At 45.0% G+C, this 16,526-nt stretch overlaps 1 protein-coding gene across 5 annotated transcripts in view; it reads right to left on the bottom strand.

Annotated features, from left to right (window-relative positions):
• Window positions 1-7,358, bottom strand: part of Prpsap2 (phosphoribosyl pyrophosphate synthetase associated protein 2) — a 36,031-nt gene extending 28,673 nt beyond the window's left edge. Inside the window, exons 1-5 of one of the 5 annotated variants that reach the window (XM_038326834.1) lie at window positions 7,236-7,357; window positions 3,071-3,218; window positions 2,137-2,232; window positions 1,755-1,905; window positions 702-754 (exon numbers count right to left, since the gene is read on the bottom strand). In XM_038326834.1, the coding sequence (XP_038182762.1) occupies window positions 702-754; window positions 1,755-1,873 (172 nt within the window). In that variant the 5' untranslated portion in view covers window positions 1,874-1,905; window positions 2,137-2,232; window positions 3,071-3,218; window positions 7,236-7,357. Of the gene's footprint in view, window positions 1-701; window positions 755-1,754; window positions 1,906-2,136; window positions 2,233-3,070; window positions 3,219-7,235 lie in introns of those variants that run through there. The other 4 variants (XM_038326835.1, XM_038326836.1, XM_038326837.1 and 1 more) reach the window with 4 other exon arrangements.
• Between the last annotated feature and the right edge of the window lie 9,168 nt (window positions 7,359-16,526).

Below are 16,526 nucleotides of genomic sequence, written 5' to 3'. Positions count from 1 at the left end.
CCAAAGGTCCTGAGTTCAATTCCCAGCAACCACATGGTGGCTCACAACCATCTGTAATGGGGTCTGGTGCCCTCTTCTGGCCTGAAGGCATACACACAGACAGAATATTGTATACATAATAAATATTAAAATAAAAAAATGCCAAAGATTAAATAACATTTCTTGCAACTATTTCCTAGAAACACTTTAAGGCATTAACTCTTTGCTTTACAGGAACTAAATAACCAATTGGTGTCAGAGGAACAGTTCAGTAGTAGGCAAGCATGAGGTCCTGGGTTTAATAATGCAGCACATATGAGCATGGGTGTACATGTAGTCGTGCACATGCCCACATACCTACAAACTAAAAGTATAGGCACACAGTACTTAATCACGTTACCGACAGCAAAATAACCTCTACCTACAGTTAACTAACTAACATTTCCATCCAGCTGACCAGCTGGTTATATACTTATGCAGTATTTATTGAATGAGATTTAAGAACCAGCATTCAATCCTACATGTGACTTGCACCAGGGATATTTCTATATAGTATTAGTAAGGATTAAAAACCAGATCCTCCACCTTGCCTGCCTGACTTCCTGCTATCAGAACTGACTAGATAACTGGATCTAACTGTCTGGCAGTCAAGGATAACTTGATGACCCATTACACCACATCCTGTAAGAAGATCCACAATATATATGTCCAAGGAAGCTCACCTCTGTTAGGTTCCTGGTAAACCTGCACTTTGCCCATCTCCACCCCCAGCCGCCTAGAGAAGAGAAAGGGGAAAAGCTGAGAAGGCAACAGAATAGACCCAACATCTTTACTATTAGAGATGACTTATAAGTTGACAAAAGTAAAAGTTATTCTAATTATGAACTAAAGTAAATATTATATCATATCTGTTTGTTGCCTACCCGATCTCACCCCATGACCACCCATGGCCTATGCAATCTGGCTCTCCTGCTTCACAGGCCATCTTCTTAGTGCTCGGGGCCCCACAGCCCACGTTCCCATAGGTACCAATACCTCCTACACACCACAGGACTTAGAACCTGCTGCTCTCTCTGCACAGAGGGGTGGGCTCCACCCCAACCTTCAGCTGATGGCTTATTGGGATCTCTCAATTCCTAGACATCCCTTGGTTTAAAAGGTACGAGAGCACCTAAACTAAGGTAGACTATTCTACCCCATTCGTATGCCCTCCCTGCCTTCTTCCTGGCATTTGTTACCACCTGAAATTACCTAGTTGGTTGTCTTAGCTTGCTTGTCTGGCTCCCATACTAAAATGTAAATTACATAAAAAGAAAGTGTTTGACTGGCCTGCTCATAGCTCACAACATCCAGATCAAGGTTTTTTGTTTTGTTTTGTTTTGGTTTGGTTTTGGTTTTTCGAGACAGGGTTTCTCTGTAGTTTTAGAGCCTGTCCTGGAACTAGCTCTGTAGACCAGGCCAGATCAAGGTTTTATGTATAGCAGAGATTTGGTATGTGTTAAATCAGTTTGTAAAAATAACACTAAACTGTAAGCTGTAAACTATTCTCGTACACTGCATTCACTCCTGTCTGCTAGACTCCAAGAATTTGTCTACAGTGGTGCCTACCACACTCCTGGGAGTTATGGTCACTCACATACAGTAGCCCTGAGTATATTCAGATGATATACAGGTTAGTTATGCCTGCTTTTGAGCTTGACAATCAGCAACAGTCTGATTATCAAATTTAAAATATCACAGGGCATATGGATTTGACTGGTAAAACTGGAACTCACTCAGCAATTTTCTTTGAAAGCTCCATACAGGAGGAATTGGAATTTGCTGAAAACAACACCAGACCTCCTTTGGTTATGTTCATCTTGGTTTCTAATTCAGGAGGCGCCACACAAAACATCAAAACCTTCTTAGCTTTCCACGTCTCAGAGCCTGGAAGAAAAGAGTACAGATAAAGATCACCGCATATAAACACACAGGAGCAGATTTTGTCTGTACACAAAGAATGGCTTCAGTAGAAGGCAAACAGCTGCCGCCATAACGGTGGCTTTAATCTTAAGGGAGATATACTGTGGGCAAGAACAGCCCTTGGAGTTTAAGACCGCAAAAGGCACCACAGTTTCATTACTTTTCATGCCCACTGGGAATAAACGATAAACTTACAAGAAAGGCGGAGCTGAAGAGCTCAATGCTTTACTGTTTGCTGCTTAAAGTCAATTATGGACAACCTCCTGTTATTCTCTGACAACCAAATTCCTCCTGGATTAACACAGAAACATGGCAGAGCCATTAGCAAGGACACGGACTAGCTGATCCTTAAACAAAGAATAAATGGCCCAGATCTTCAATAACACCCGCTCCCCACACTCCCACCCTGCAGCTGCTCTGTGTCACATCTAAATTTTAACTTGTTGATGATGGAGGTGGTTTTGTGATTAAGAGCACTGGCTGCTCTTCCAGGGGACCTTCATTCAATTCCTAGCACCCACACAATGGCTCATAACTGTCTGTAACTCCAGTTCTAGGGATCCAACACCCTCATCTGGCCTCGGCACCAGGCAAGCATAAGGTGCAGACATAAATAAAAATTTAATAATAATAATCATCATCATCACTGGGCATAGCAGGGAACACCTTTAATCTTAGCTCTTGGGAGGCAGAGGCAGGACAATCTCGGTGAGTTTGAGGTCACCCTGGTCCAGAGTTCTATGACGGCCAGGGCTACAGAGAAACTCTGCCTAAATAAATAAATAAATAATCATGTTCCGTTCAGTATCAACTGCAGCAAGACTGACTAGATAACAGTGGTTGTAGGATATGTACATAGTGGGGCCCCCAAGTGACAGATATCAGCACAAGAATAGGGCCTAGTCTAAAGGTGACCTTAACCCTCTCTGGGCTAAGAGTCCTCCTCACACAGCAAGTGCCAGATTGGGTGGAAGATGTGACCATCCAAACCCACACAACCTTTCCTCCACCTCTTCCTTTGTTTACTCAGCTTAGCTAGCTCTAGGGGGACTGGGGCAGCTGTTTTGTTTTGTTTTAAAATTTTTATTATGCAAATTAAAATATTTATTATGCAATAAACCACAAATACCTCTTCCTAGTAAAAACCCGAGACAGCATCACTAAGGCGGAATTCACCAGCACCACCCAGGCTCTTCCAGGACTCCTCCCTGGCAATTAGGGTTCTTCAGCATAACAAACACACTGCCTCAGGCATTTTCCACACATCCACTTGAACTCTAAAAAAATATGGAAAACACACATTCAGTGTTTCTAATACAAAAAACTATCATTGTGAATAGCTCTAAGTTGCTTGTTAGCCAAACTTGAGTCACAGGACAACCGAGTCTGTTCTTCCTAACTGCCGCCTGGACTTGAGTGTGGCTCTGCTGTTGTCAGAATGCCATTATCTGAAACAGGCTTCATACACACAGCAGTGGGACCACCTGGACCTAGGCAACTCAGAGCAGCTCCACCAGCAGGCTAGGAGCACTCCGTAGCAGAGCACCCTTTAGGAGACATTCCAAATGGGAAGGCTAAGGGTCCAACGCAGGCTACAGGGCAATTTCCCTTAAACTGACAAGTCACAGACAGAAATGTCTGCAACCAACTAGTGCTGGTAAGGAGTCCACTGGAGAAAACTGTGGAAAGCAGCTGTGGACCAGGGCTCCCTAAATACTGTTCCGCTAAGACCAGTCCTCCCAAAGCCTGCTTCCATAAAACACAGCCAATTCACTTGTGTACCAACTGTTTCTAGATATGCTGAGCACAGCCACAAAGCCTGAACTGTCCCTTCTGTAAAAAGTATTTCGATCCTGGCTTTCAGAGAATGCAACTCAAAACCCTGGGTGGTGGGAAAGAAGCCCTAACACTGGCAAGGCTGGAGGGATGGCTGAGGTTACTGGGCTCCCAGCAGGCACATGGCAGCTCACACCAGTCCTGGTTACCTACTAAACAGGAGGGCTACCTTTCTACACCCCCTCTACTTCAGTAAGAAGCTCCCAAATAACAACACAAGAGATCCTGAGAGGATCTGGGTGAGCTCTGAGAAGTTCTTCAGCCTCTCTCTCTGCTAGATCTATAGGATTCAAGTCCTTGGGTCTGGAGCCCACATCTCTGAGACCAATCACCCCAAATTCTGCCTTAGAACTGGTCTTCCTCTCCTTGTAGCCTCGTTCTTTCCTTGAAGATTTAAAGGAAACATCCTACTCTTCGTTCACACAACAGCCCAGCCTCTCTTAGCCATGTGTCCCCCCAGGACCTCTCCTGAAGCCTTTCTTTCTGTGTTTCAAATGCACACAGCAGCCGGCCTGGTCTCCAAAGCTGACTTGCAGAGCGACAGCTTCTAAAGTCAAACTGTGACATAAGGGCTGGGGTGTAGCTTAATGGTATAAGGCTTGCCTATCATGAGCTTGGGCTCCATGTCAAATCCCCATGTATGGCCACCCTTGAACAGCGGGGATGGGCAGGGCAGGCACCTGGAAGGGCAGAAGAATCACTGTGACTGCCCAACTCACAAGCTCTTCACCTCTAAGGGCAGCCACTGGTTCCACTCTCCCTCACTCTCTGTTAGAAATTCTGTGGTTTTTGGTTTTGAGACAGACAGGCTGGTTCTATGTAGCCCTGGCTGGCCTGGAACTCACTATGAAGGTATGCCTTAGACTCACAGATACCCACCTGCTGCGGCCCCCCAAATGCTGGGATTGAAGGTGTGCATGCACCAAGAGCAGCCTCTATCTGTGAAATGCTTTTTCTCAGGCTTGGGAGCCCCAGTAGAGGGCTGGGAGGTGCCCATTAGCACAAAGTGTCAGTGTAAATAAGAGGACAGAGAATGTTCCCACCCTCCCCCCATATGCCATAATTACTTTTGTGTTTAACATAAACTTACTCTAGAATATGTGAAAATTATTTATGCATGGGTGAAAACACATCTTTTCCAGAAAATCTCAGCACCTTTTAAGGAGCAAAATCACAGCCATCTCTCTGAATGAGATAATCTGTCAGGTCTCCTGAAGGAAAGCCCTTGTTTAGATGGATTTACTGTTTCAAAACCAGCATCAACATTCATGCTAGAATTAGGAAGCCTCACACAGATGTCTTTGAAGCATCCACTATGTAACCAACCTTCTAAAGAGAGCTTGTAATCCAAGAGGCCTGGCCACATCTTAGGCTCACTGGACTCCAAGACAACAAAGACAGAGGCTTGGTAACAGCCTCCCCACCAACACTGAGAGTTAAGGTAGCAGAGGGTCAACCAGTGCACGCTGAACAAAGCCTCACTTCGGGGACAATAATGGCAAGCAGAACTGAAAGTCATGTGTTAACAAAAAGTATACAGAAGTTACTTTTATTAGTGATATACCTCGCTCCAAGCGAATCTGCTGCAGTGGTAGAGCGTTTGCCTATATACAGGGCCTAGGTTCAACTCCAGCATGGTAAAAAAGCTGACACCAAAGAGATAGACTGATGGTGGACCTTAGTGAATAGTGGATGCTTTGTGCAGCACGCCTGGGTTCAACCAACACCAAAAATCAAAAGTACAAAATGAAATTCTGAAAAACTGGGGGGCAGAGCTTAAATCCTTCTGCGGTGCCTGGCGTTTTGTGCGCCTATCATGAGAACGCTTTCATATGGCCAATGCTATATATTTATGAGTTTCTATTTCTTGGGGACAACTTGAAGAAGCAGGAACTAGATTTAAAATTATTTTAAACCTGGGGAAGTAAACGTTTTAATCTTATTTAATGTGCATGGGTGTTCTACCTGCATGTTTGTCTGTACACGTGAGCCTGGTACCCTTGGAGGCCAGAAGAGGGTATCAGATTCTGAGACTGGCATGAGAGGTGGTTGTGGGCTGCCACGTGGGTGGGTGCTGGGACTCAAAGTCCAGTCCTGAACTCTTAACCACTGAGTCGGCCACACACACCTCCAGCCCCACATCTGGGAAGGTAGTTTTAATAAGAAGATGGGTTTGGATGAGGACCCTAAGAGAGACATACATGGATCTAATTTACATAGGAAATAGAAAAGGGTAAGATCTCCTGAGTAAATTGGGAGCATGGGGACCAGAGGAGAGGGCTGAAGGGGAGGGGAGAGGGAGAGGAACAGAGAAAAATGTAGAGCTTAATCAAATCAATAAAAAAAAAAAAAAAACCCAAGAAGATGGGTTTGTCATTACTTTCCATACTCTTTAACGAAATCACAGTAGGTAAAAGCTTCTCCGACTTTTCAGCCTCTTACTCAGGACACTGGCCCCAAAAGGACAGAGCTCAGTTGCAGTCTGCCTTTTACTACAGTTCTTTGAATACAATAATAGGTTGCATGGCACTGGGTTACACACACACAAAACAACATGGCAACTTGATGAACTCCACAATCAACAGAATCAGACAAATACCTAGATTTTGCAACGTCTACTGTAAACATACCTTACTCAGAAAAGACCCATTTTAAGTGCTAAAGAAAGAAAATGTTTTTTTTTGGGGGGGGGGGTGTTGTCAATTTTTGGAATTTATCCCAAGTAAAGAGCTATGGTCAATAATAGGAACTGCAAGGTTTGTTGTTGTTTTTTTAAGATTCTGTAGCCCTATCTGGCCTGGAACTAGCTATGCAGACCAGTCACGATCTTCCACTAGCCTCAGGAATTAAGGGGTGGGTCACCAGGTCTCACAAACCGCAAGATTATTTAAGAGCAGACACACTGGCTCTATCATACATCTCAGGATAGCTAATAAATATAATGTTCATATCTATGCAAATATTGGGTGACAATGGTACAAACCAGAGCAGTTACAGAAAAAGAACAAGAAGGGTGTCCTACAGTGGGGCTCAATAGCATGCATTAATTATTTTTATTTGTGCATTGAAATTTTTCAGCACTAGGACAGGGCTGGCTCAAAGGCAAGCCACTTGCATAGCTTGCAGCACCTTGCGTTTGGCCCCAGCACGACACGGGAAAAAAGAAAAAAACCGTAAGATACTAGAACTTACACTTCCTCAGGCCTCAAAGCCCGGCTCAGTATTTTCATATCCCTCACAAAAGCTAAACACCCAAATTGCGGCAACATCAAAATAAGAAAAACCCTTATCAACAATAAAAAAGCATTTTCGGGTAGAGTATCTTATACCACTCCTCGCTTCTACGTCTGAGTGGAGTACAATCATTCTTTTCCCGGCCACTAAGGTCGGTCGAGCCGAACACGATGCTCCGGGCTCGCCTGGCTGCAGTCCGCCCGCCGCGGCTCCCGCCCGCCTACCTGGTCCCGACCCCAGCCCGGCCCGCCGCAGCCTCGGCTGCCGAAGGAAGAGAGCACTGCGCTCCACACGCCGTCTTACAGCAAAATGGCGACCCAAGCGCGAGACAAGCGTCCGAGACTGCGAGGCCAGGGGCGGAGCCTGGGGGGGCAACTGGCTGGATAGGGCGTGGCCTGAGGGGCGTGGTCAGAAGGGAGAGGGGAGGGGGCGGGAGGTGTGGGTAGAAGTAGGCGCGACATTTGATGCTGTGGGCGTGGCCCGCCAGAGTGGGAGGGGAAACGTGTTGTGGGCATGGGAGGGGATTTTTGCGTGGGCGTGGCCAGACTTGAGGAACGGGAAAGGAGGCGGGGCCCAGAGCAGGCACTCAGACCAAGACTTTGGCCGGGTCTGTGGGAGTGGCCCGCCCAGGAGGGGTAAGAATGAGAGAGATGGGGGGAGGGAAGGGAAGATGAGAATGGGCGTGGTCAGAAGTGTGGCGATCTGGCTGACCAGAGAGAAGTAAGTGGTGGGAGGTGAAAGTAAGTTGGCCGCTGGTTGCGAGGATTCCAAGTGTGGACCTCGTGAGTATGAAGGTTTAAATTTATAGATTCTGGCTGGGTTCAAGTCTTTCCTGGTCTGCAAACTTGAACCAAGTCGCCTCTTTGGTGCCCTTTCCTCTTCTGAGAAAGGGATGACAGCAGTACCCGCATCTCGTGGGGTTGTGAGGACTAAGAAATCCGCAAACCTCTCAGCATGGTTCTTGTCATACAGTCGCTACTCAGTTATCATTGTTATTATTGTTATCCTCTTCGTTGTCCCTTTCTTCCTTTATTATAGAGAAATTGGTTCGGTGTTTGGTATGTATACTGCTTTTCCAGAGGACCTGCGTTTGGTTCCCAGCACCAATAATCAGGCTCTAGCTCCAAGAGGATCTGACCTCCTCAGACACTTGCACTCACTTGTATATACCCACACAGAGACATACACACATAATTAAAAATAATATTTTTTTTTCAAAAAGGAATTTGTTTAGGCTCTTACTTTGTAGTCCTGACTATCCTGGAACTCAGAGATTCACCTGTCTCTGCCTCCCTGGTGCTAGGATTAGAAGTGTGGCCACCACCCTCAGCAAATTGATTGCTGTAGATATAATATCATTGATGGTGATCCCTTATCATTTATAACATAGTAACAAACAGGTAACACATGCCAGGCATCAGACCATTTACATATGTTTATATATAATTTACATTAATGAGTATAAACAGTAACTTCCAGAGATGGGTTAAAACTTATCTTCATTTTAACAGCTGTGGGAACTAAGCTTCTGGTGAAAAGCCATGGACAGACTCCACCCGCACTTCCTGGCTCCACATCAATACTTAGTGACTCCCATGCCACCTCCAGTTCACAAGCGAGACAAGCAGACATTTATTGGAGGGTGCCTAGGTGGCTAGAATATAATTATCAGAAGGCCAACAATGGTTAGAGTTCATTGGGGGCACGTGGGAAGCTAGAATTCATTGGCAGTGTGAATGGAAACTCCTGACAAGAAGCTCTGCCTGCCTGCCTGCCTGATGCCTGCCCGACTGACTAGGATCTCAGTCCTGTGGAAAGAGACTGGCATGTTATAGATCCAGAGCCTAGTTACCTCATCTCAGGCTAGCTCTACCCCACCGCCAAACGGCCATTTCTTGCCCACCTCTGTGTCTAAACTAACATCTTGTTGCTTAATAGAAAAAAACCTTTTGGAATCTGTAATTTATCTGCTGGCGTTCTTAGCTTTTGGGTTGGTGGAAGGAAGGGTCTGATAAATTCAGAAAAGCCTCCACCATCCTGCTGTAGTTGCCTCTCTGATGCAAACGCAAATATATTTTAACCTTAACTTAATGACTTCCTTTGTTCTGTAAAACTATAGAAACTTCATAAAACCTAGAAAATGGAATTCAGGGAAACCTACACCTATGTTCCTGGGCCATGGTCACTTAGAATGGCTCCAGAATAAACTGTCTTCGTAAGATGAGAGCTATGGTTTCTGTGTTGACAGAAGGCAGGGGAGTAGAGAAGCTAGAATTCATTGGCTCTAGATTGCACTAGGAACTGGGGAATCAGGTCGTCTTAGACTAAGACGTTATTTTACAGGCAAAGAGCATTAGCGTTTCAAACTCTGCATTCTAAATTAGGTGAAGGCGCTACTTCACAGGAGAGGTTGTTTAATGGTCTTCTTTGCTCGACAATTTTCACTAGACAAACAGCTCTTTTAAGTGGAAGGACTGGAGTTGGCACAGGACACACCAGGACCAAGTTCTCAGCACAAAGGAGATCGGTTTGTCCTAGGGGGACAGAGGGCAGGAAATAAAAGACAAAGGCAGAGGACAGAGGATGAAGAAGAAGAGAAAAGGAACAAGGGGGAGGGGAAGGGGTATTTACCCCAGGGATACAAAGGACTGTCTCTGGATAGGGAGGAGACTTCCATTTGACCCACAAGCAAATGGAAGTTTATAAAAGGGAAGGAGGAGACCCTGGGTTGGGATGAGCTGGTTTTTTTTTTTTTTTGATTGGGCATGCAAATTAGGGTAGTCAAAAGGGGGCTTTTGGTTGCTGGACTTTTGATAGCTGGACCTTTCTTGGTAGTCAGTGTCAAGAGGAGGAAGTGGTCAAGTAAGGGAATAGATCTCGGCGACTAGCTTTAGGACTGTCATCTAACGGTTCTGGTTCTTAGCAAGGGGAAGGGTAAAGGCAAAACTGTCAGCGCCATGTTTGCCATGCTTGGCCTGCCAGAGGCCTTCAGCAAGGCCTGTGAGGTCACGTTTGCAGGATTCACTGATGCCTCTTCTATAGGACCCTTTAAAGTTTTACTTCAATTTATTAATTAAACATTAACTAATTTTAAATTGTTTTTCAACTTTTGAGATTATGATATAAATTATAGCATTTCCCTCTTTACTCCCCTCCCTCCACACCCTCCCGTATACCTGCCTTGCTCTCTTTCAGTTTCATGACCTCTTTTGTTCTTAATTGTCCTTCGTGTGTGTGTGTGTGTGTGTTCCTAAAAACATAACGACAATTTATACAACATTTTTGATTGATTGACTGATGGAAACAGGCTCTCACGTATCCAAGGCTTGACGTGGACTCTCGTCAAAGCCAAAGATGACCTTCAACCTATGATCTTTCAAATGCTGGATTTTCTGTCTTCCTCTTAGGGACACATTCTTGGGGAGTGGCAGATTTTACTCCGCATTTGTTTACTTGCCTTTGTTGGGGTGTGGATGGAACTGGCCAATCAAGGCAAGCCATCCCTTTCAGCTCGGTGGTTTGCGCCTAAGCGTGGGCAGCCGGCTAAGCCAATCGCAACGCAGGAGCCCTGCTCTGGCCCCGCAGCGAAGGCTCCTCCTTTCCAGTTTACTTACTGGAGCCACCACCGATTCTTTGCCGGGAGGAAAACCCTCAGAGGAAGACAGAAGAGGAAATGGGTGTACAGACGGTGCTCGGTAGAGCTGACGCAGAACTCTGAGATCAGCCCGCCCGGGACTGCTCCGAAGCCTGGGTTGGTTTGCATCCCTGTGGACTCGCAGCCCGAAGCCTGATCTTCCATTCCTGCCCTAAAGGCACTTCCTTCTGTTGTCCACTCTGCCCGCCCGCCCGCCCCCAACTCTCCCTACCATTCTATTTCCGCACAACTGTTCTCTTCGAGTCGTTTAAACCAAGTCCTTCACAAATAAATCAGTCTCGGCCTGGAGCCACACCCACATGCAGATCTTCACGTGCTCAATAATCCCTTGTGGCAAATGTTTGGGATTTCTGGTTTTTTGTTTTGAGGAATCCGTATTTACATAGTGAAACACCTTAAGATCGGGCTTAAGTCTAAACTCAGAATTTACTTTTATACCATATTTCAAATGTAACTTTGTGTATGAGACAAAGTTTTTTTCCCTACAGATAATATTTATTTTTATTGATATTTATTGAGCTCTACATTTTTCTCTGCTCCCCTCCCTGCCTCTTCTCTCCCCCCTTCAACCCTCCCCCAAGGTCTCCATGCTCCCAATTTACTCAGAAGATCTTGTCTTTTTCTACTTTCTACTTCCCATGTAGATCTATGTAAGTCTCTCTTAGCGTCCATATTGTTGTCTAGGTTCTCTGGGATTGTGGTTTGTAGGCTGGCTTTCTTTGCTTTATGTTTAAAAACCACCTATGAGTAAGTACATGTGGTAATGGTCTTTCTGTGTCTGGGTTACCTCACACAAAATGATGTCTTCTAGCTCCATCCATTTTCCTGCAAAATTCAAGCTGTTGTTATATTTTTTCTGCTGTGTAGTACTCCATAGTGTAAATGTACCACATTTTCCTTATCCATTCTTCAATTGAGGGGCATTTAGGTTGTTTCCAGGTTCTGACTATGATAAACAAAGCTGCTATGAACATAGTTGAGCACATATCCTTGTGGCACGATTGAGCATCCTTTGGCTATATACCCAAAAGTGGTATTACTGGGTCTTGAGGAAGGTTGTTTCCCAATTTTCTGAGAAATAGCCACACTGACATCCAAAGGGGTTGTACCAGCTTGCATTCCCACCAGCAATGCAGAAGTGTCCCCTTTTCCCCACAACCTCTCCAGCATAAATTGTCATCAGTGTTTTTGATCTTAGCCATTTTTTCAGGTGTAAGATGGAATCTCAGAGTTGTTTTGTTTTTCATTTCTCTGATGACTAAGGATGTTGAACATTTCCTTAAGTGTCTTTCAGCTATTTTAGATTCCTCTGTTAAGTTCTCTGTTTAGGTCTGTACTCTGTTTTGTTTTGTTTTTATTGGATTATGTGATCTTTTGGTGTCCAATTTCTTGGGTTCTTTGTATATTTTGGAGATCAGACCTCTGATGTGTCTAATTTAAAACAATGTAATTTCTTGAGTTCTTTATATATTTTGGAGATAGAGGAGAGGGTGTCTGAACTGACCTTACCCTGTAGTCAGACTGATGATTATCTTAAATATCACTATAGAACCTTCGTCCAACAACAGATGTGAACAGAGGCAATGACCCACATCGGAGCACTGGACTAAGCTCCCAAGATCCATTGAAGAGTGGAAGGAGTGAGAATATGAGCAAGGAAGTCAAGACCATGAGGGGGTTATCCACTGAGACAGTTCGCCTGAGCCATTGGGAGCTCACCAACTCCAACTGGACTGGGAGTGAACAAGCATGGGAACAACCAAGCCCCTCCAAAGGGGGTTGACAGCTGGGACAGAATGAGGGGCCACTGGTAGTGACACTGGGATGTGTCTCTACTTGCATATAGTGGCTTCATGGGATCCTATTCTCTTTGAATGTAAACCTTGCTCAACCTAGATGTAGTAGGGAGGGATTGGACTTTCCACAGTGTGGAGTACATGGCACTCCCTTAGGGTTGGAGGGGTGTGAGAAGGAGACTGGGAGGAGGGGAGGAAGGGGGAATTTGGGTTGGTATTTTTTAAGTAATAAAGGAAAAAGATAACACAATGTAAATATTTACTCTTTTTAAAAATTTAGCGGTTTTCTCACAGAGACTGAAGCAGTGAGCTCAGGGCCTACATGGGTCTGCCTAGGCCCTCTGTGTACGTATTATAACATTTAGCTTAGTATTTTTATGGGACTTAGTGAAGATCTTTTCCCATTCTGTAGTGTGCCGTTTTGTCTTGTTGACTGTGTCCTTTGCTTTACAGAAGCTTTTTAGTTTCAGGAGGTCCCATTTATTAATTGTTTCTTTCAGTGTCTGTGCTGCTGGGGTTCTATTTAGGAAGTGGTTCCCTGTGCCAATGTGTTCAAGTGTACTTCCCACTTTCTCTTCTATAAGGTTCAGTGTAGCTGGCTTTATATTAAGGTCTTTGATCCATTTGGACTTGAGTTTTGTGCATGATGATAGAGATGGGTCTATTTTCATTCTTCTACATGTTGATGTTGGGTCCAGGGGGGTTGCGCAAAGATAAGAACACCACTAAGTCTAATAAACCAGAAGTAAAGTTTATTCCAGAAACCAGATCCTAGGAAAACCAGAAGCAAACTTAAAAATAAAAAATAAAATTAAAAAAATAAAAAAACACCGCAGGGCACAGAAGCTTATGAGCTAGCTGAGATCACAGCCAGAGATGGTATTTGTTAGGCTGTGGCAAAAGGCGTTTCTGAACCCACTTTTTATAGAAGGGCACCATGCATTAGCTCTGAACAAAGGAATTTTTACGATCTTGCCCTGACCTGTGGGTCAGTCAACGGAGACCCTCAAGAGGGGAATGAGTTCTAGTAATACCAGAAGGTTAATAAATTAGAATTAACTGGTTCTTAGGCTGAGAACTTAGGAGTTAGCAGAAAGCTTTTTATACTACCTCAAGGTAAAACTCAGATACTGACTGTCTGATATTACTAGCAGTCCCTTTTCTGACTAATTGCTAAAGACATCTGTTTTCTTGCAATTAGTGACTTTTGCTGTAATCTCCTCTGAAACATATTTCATTATAGCTGCCTAGTTACCTACTGACATTAGAACTCACTCTAGAGAGCTTGGGGCTCTCTGTTCACTCAACTATGTTGGCCACATGGAGAGTCCGAGTTTGCAAACTTGTGTAAGAATAAAGGCTCTTAGCTTTTACATACAGGGCTCGGTCTCCTAGTTGGTTTTGGGGGGACTCCGTTGATCTGGGCATAACAGGAGCATTTTCCATTTTGGATTTTGGGATTGGGGGGCTCAGTCTGTATTTAGACAATGATAGGATAAATAGCCCTACCCAGACCTCTTGAAGCCTCAAGAGAATAGATTCTTTGTCTCTTTTGCTAATCACTGCTTCACAGTACCCAGAAATGCCAACCACACATATTTTACCAATATAAAAAACAAAGAAAATGGATAGCTTATTCTCAACCAAACATGAAGTTACTATGGCACAGGAACAGGGATTCATATTACCCTCACTAACATAGATATAGAAAGAGTTTCATGACATTTATATAATTGCAGAACAAAAGAAAGTCATAAATCCAAGCATTTACCAGGCAAATTGTAATGGAGAGATCACCAGGTAAGCAGGTGACAGCTGAGAGGAGAGCTCTGTGCTCTTGTAGGGTTGCAGATGGCTGTCTGATGACATTCTTCCCTTTGGGCTTGAGGAAGCAGAGTTTAGTGCATTCCAAAAGGTTTTCCCTGGTACTTACAAGGGTGTTGTGAAGGAGACTCAATAAAGCCCAAGATGATTTCTTTCTGGTTTTCCAACATTCCAGCTCTCCACAGTCATGAAATTCTGATTGGTATTATTTGGTCAGAAGCTTCACCTCAGCCCCCTGGCACCCCTTGATACAAAAAGTCTGGATTGTTTGCCTGGGGGCTTCACCCCAGCTCCTGGCTTAAGCTCCCTCCTCTGGGAGTTGCCTCAGTTCAAACTCCACCTCCAAGAAAGCCTGCCAAATGGTGACCCCTCCCCAGGGAGGGTCAAGAAAGCCCACCAAATGGTAACCCCTCTCCAGGGAAGGTCGGGACTACTCCCACAGGCTATTTAAACTGCCCCACAGAGAATGTACACGCAGTCTCCCCCTTTTCTCTCCGGTAGTTGTTTCAGCTTTCCTCCCCCCCCCCCCTCTGTGTTTTCCTGGGACCACCCAGGAGCACAGGCACCCAATTAAACCTCGGTATCTCTTAATTCAGTCTGATTTGGTCTGATTGGGATTGTTTGCATCTGCAGAGAGGTTTGTTGGCAAGAAAATACTTAACAGGTATCAGCCTTGTAGACTCCTTAAACTGTCTGGGTCTTTCTCTGAGCACTTCAGTTCACAGAGCTAAAATGCCAAGTTAAAGTAAAAGAAATTCAGCTTTCACAAACCAGTCCAAGGTGGTTCCTGCCCACCCGTGCTCCCAGGATCCTTCGGGTTGCCCTCTGCACACACACAGGTAGACACCACCTTTGGTGTACCACTCTTTCTACTTTTCCTCTTCAGAAGACTAGAAATCGTTGGTAGGCTGATGTCAAGTTTCTCAGCATCAGCTGTTGTGGACCAGAGCAGGCATCCAGCCTACCGGGTTACTTCATGACAACAGCCCTCGCCACCAGCAAGCTGCACCTGTTGAGAGACCTTCAGCAAGAGTCACCCAGTCAAACCAGGGGACACTGGAAAGCTAAGTATTACTCTTTGGATGAAGCAACCAAGTTTGGGAAACGTTTGGGAATACTTCATTTCCCAGCAATGGGTAAAGAGCAAGAAAGGCTCAAGGCGCGCTGGGCTGTAGCTCATCAGTAGAGCACTTTGTATGTGCTGAACACCTTTAGTCCCAGCACCTGGGAGGCTGAGGCAGGAGGATCTCTGTGAGTTCAAGGTCAGCCTAGTCTACAAGAACTACTTCCAGGACAGGCTCCAAAGCTACAGAGAAACCCTGCCTCGAAAAAAAGAAAAAAAAAAAAGAAAAGCCTTGACTTCTCTCAGAGAGAAGGGACAGACAGACAGCTGGGATGGGAATGATTCTCCTTTAAACATTGTTGAAATGCAAACACAGTATTATTTCTGTCACATTATAAAGCCTAGACCAATGACCTTGGATAGACACCCTCACTTTTCTGAAAGCTGGTTACTAATGAAGGAGCTGTGTAGAATGGGGTTGACTTGCATTGAGGTGGTCAGGCAAGGGTCTAGGCAAGTAGCCTTCACCTTTGCTATGACTGTCTTGCCCACCAGGGAGGAAAACGGGGCTTCTGATTTTCTCCAGTGGAGGCAGAGGGGGCGATGGTGGCAGCGGAGAACCATCAGAGGTGGCAGAGGGGGAGATGGTGGCAGGAGAACCATCAGAGGCGGCAGAGGGGGCGATGGTGGCAGGGGGAGAACCATCAGAGGCAGCAGAGTGGGGGTGGTGGCAGGGGGAGAACCATCAGAGGCCCTAGTCAACTCGCCAATCAAGGGAGTCACGTTGGCCTTATTTTTTTAGATTTAACTTATTTTATTGTATGTGTATGAGTGTTTTGCTTGAATGCATTTATGTGTACCACATGCATAGCTGATGCTGTGGAGGTCAGAAGGAGGTGCTGGATTCCCTCAAACTGGGGTTACAGATGGTTATGACCCACCACCACATGGATACTGAGAACCAAACCCTGGTCCTATGAAAGAGCATCAAGTACATTTAACTGCTCTCTAACCCCTTGTTTTGTGAGTATACACACACATATATACATAGATTACATTTATTTGTTTTTTGGGTGGGAGCCTCAATGTGTATGTATGGGACACATGAATGCCACAGCATGCAATGTGAAGGACAGAGGACAGCTTGTCAGAGTCTGCCCACACATACTTACACTAT

Source organism: Arvicola amphibius, chromosome 4 (assembly GCF_903992535.2).
Source record: "Arvicola amphibius chromosome 4, mArvAmp1.2, whole genome shotgun sequence".
NCBI lineage: Eukaryota > Metazoa > Chordata > Mammalia > Rodentia > Cricetidae > Arvicola > Arvicola amphibius.
This window is presented reverse-complemented; position numbering and strand designations above follow the sequence as displayed.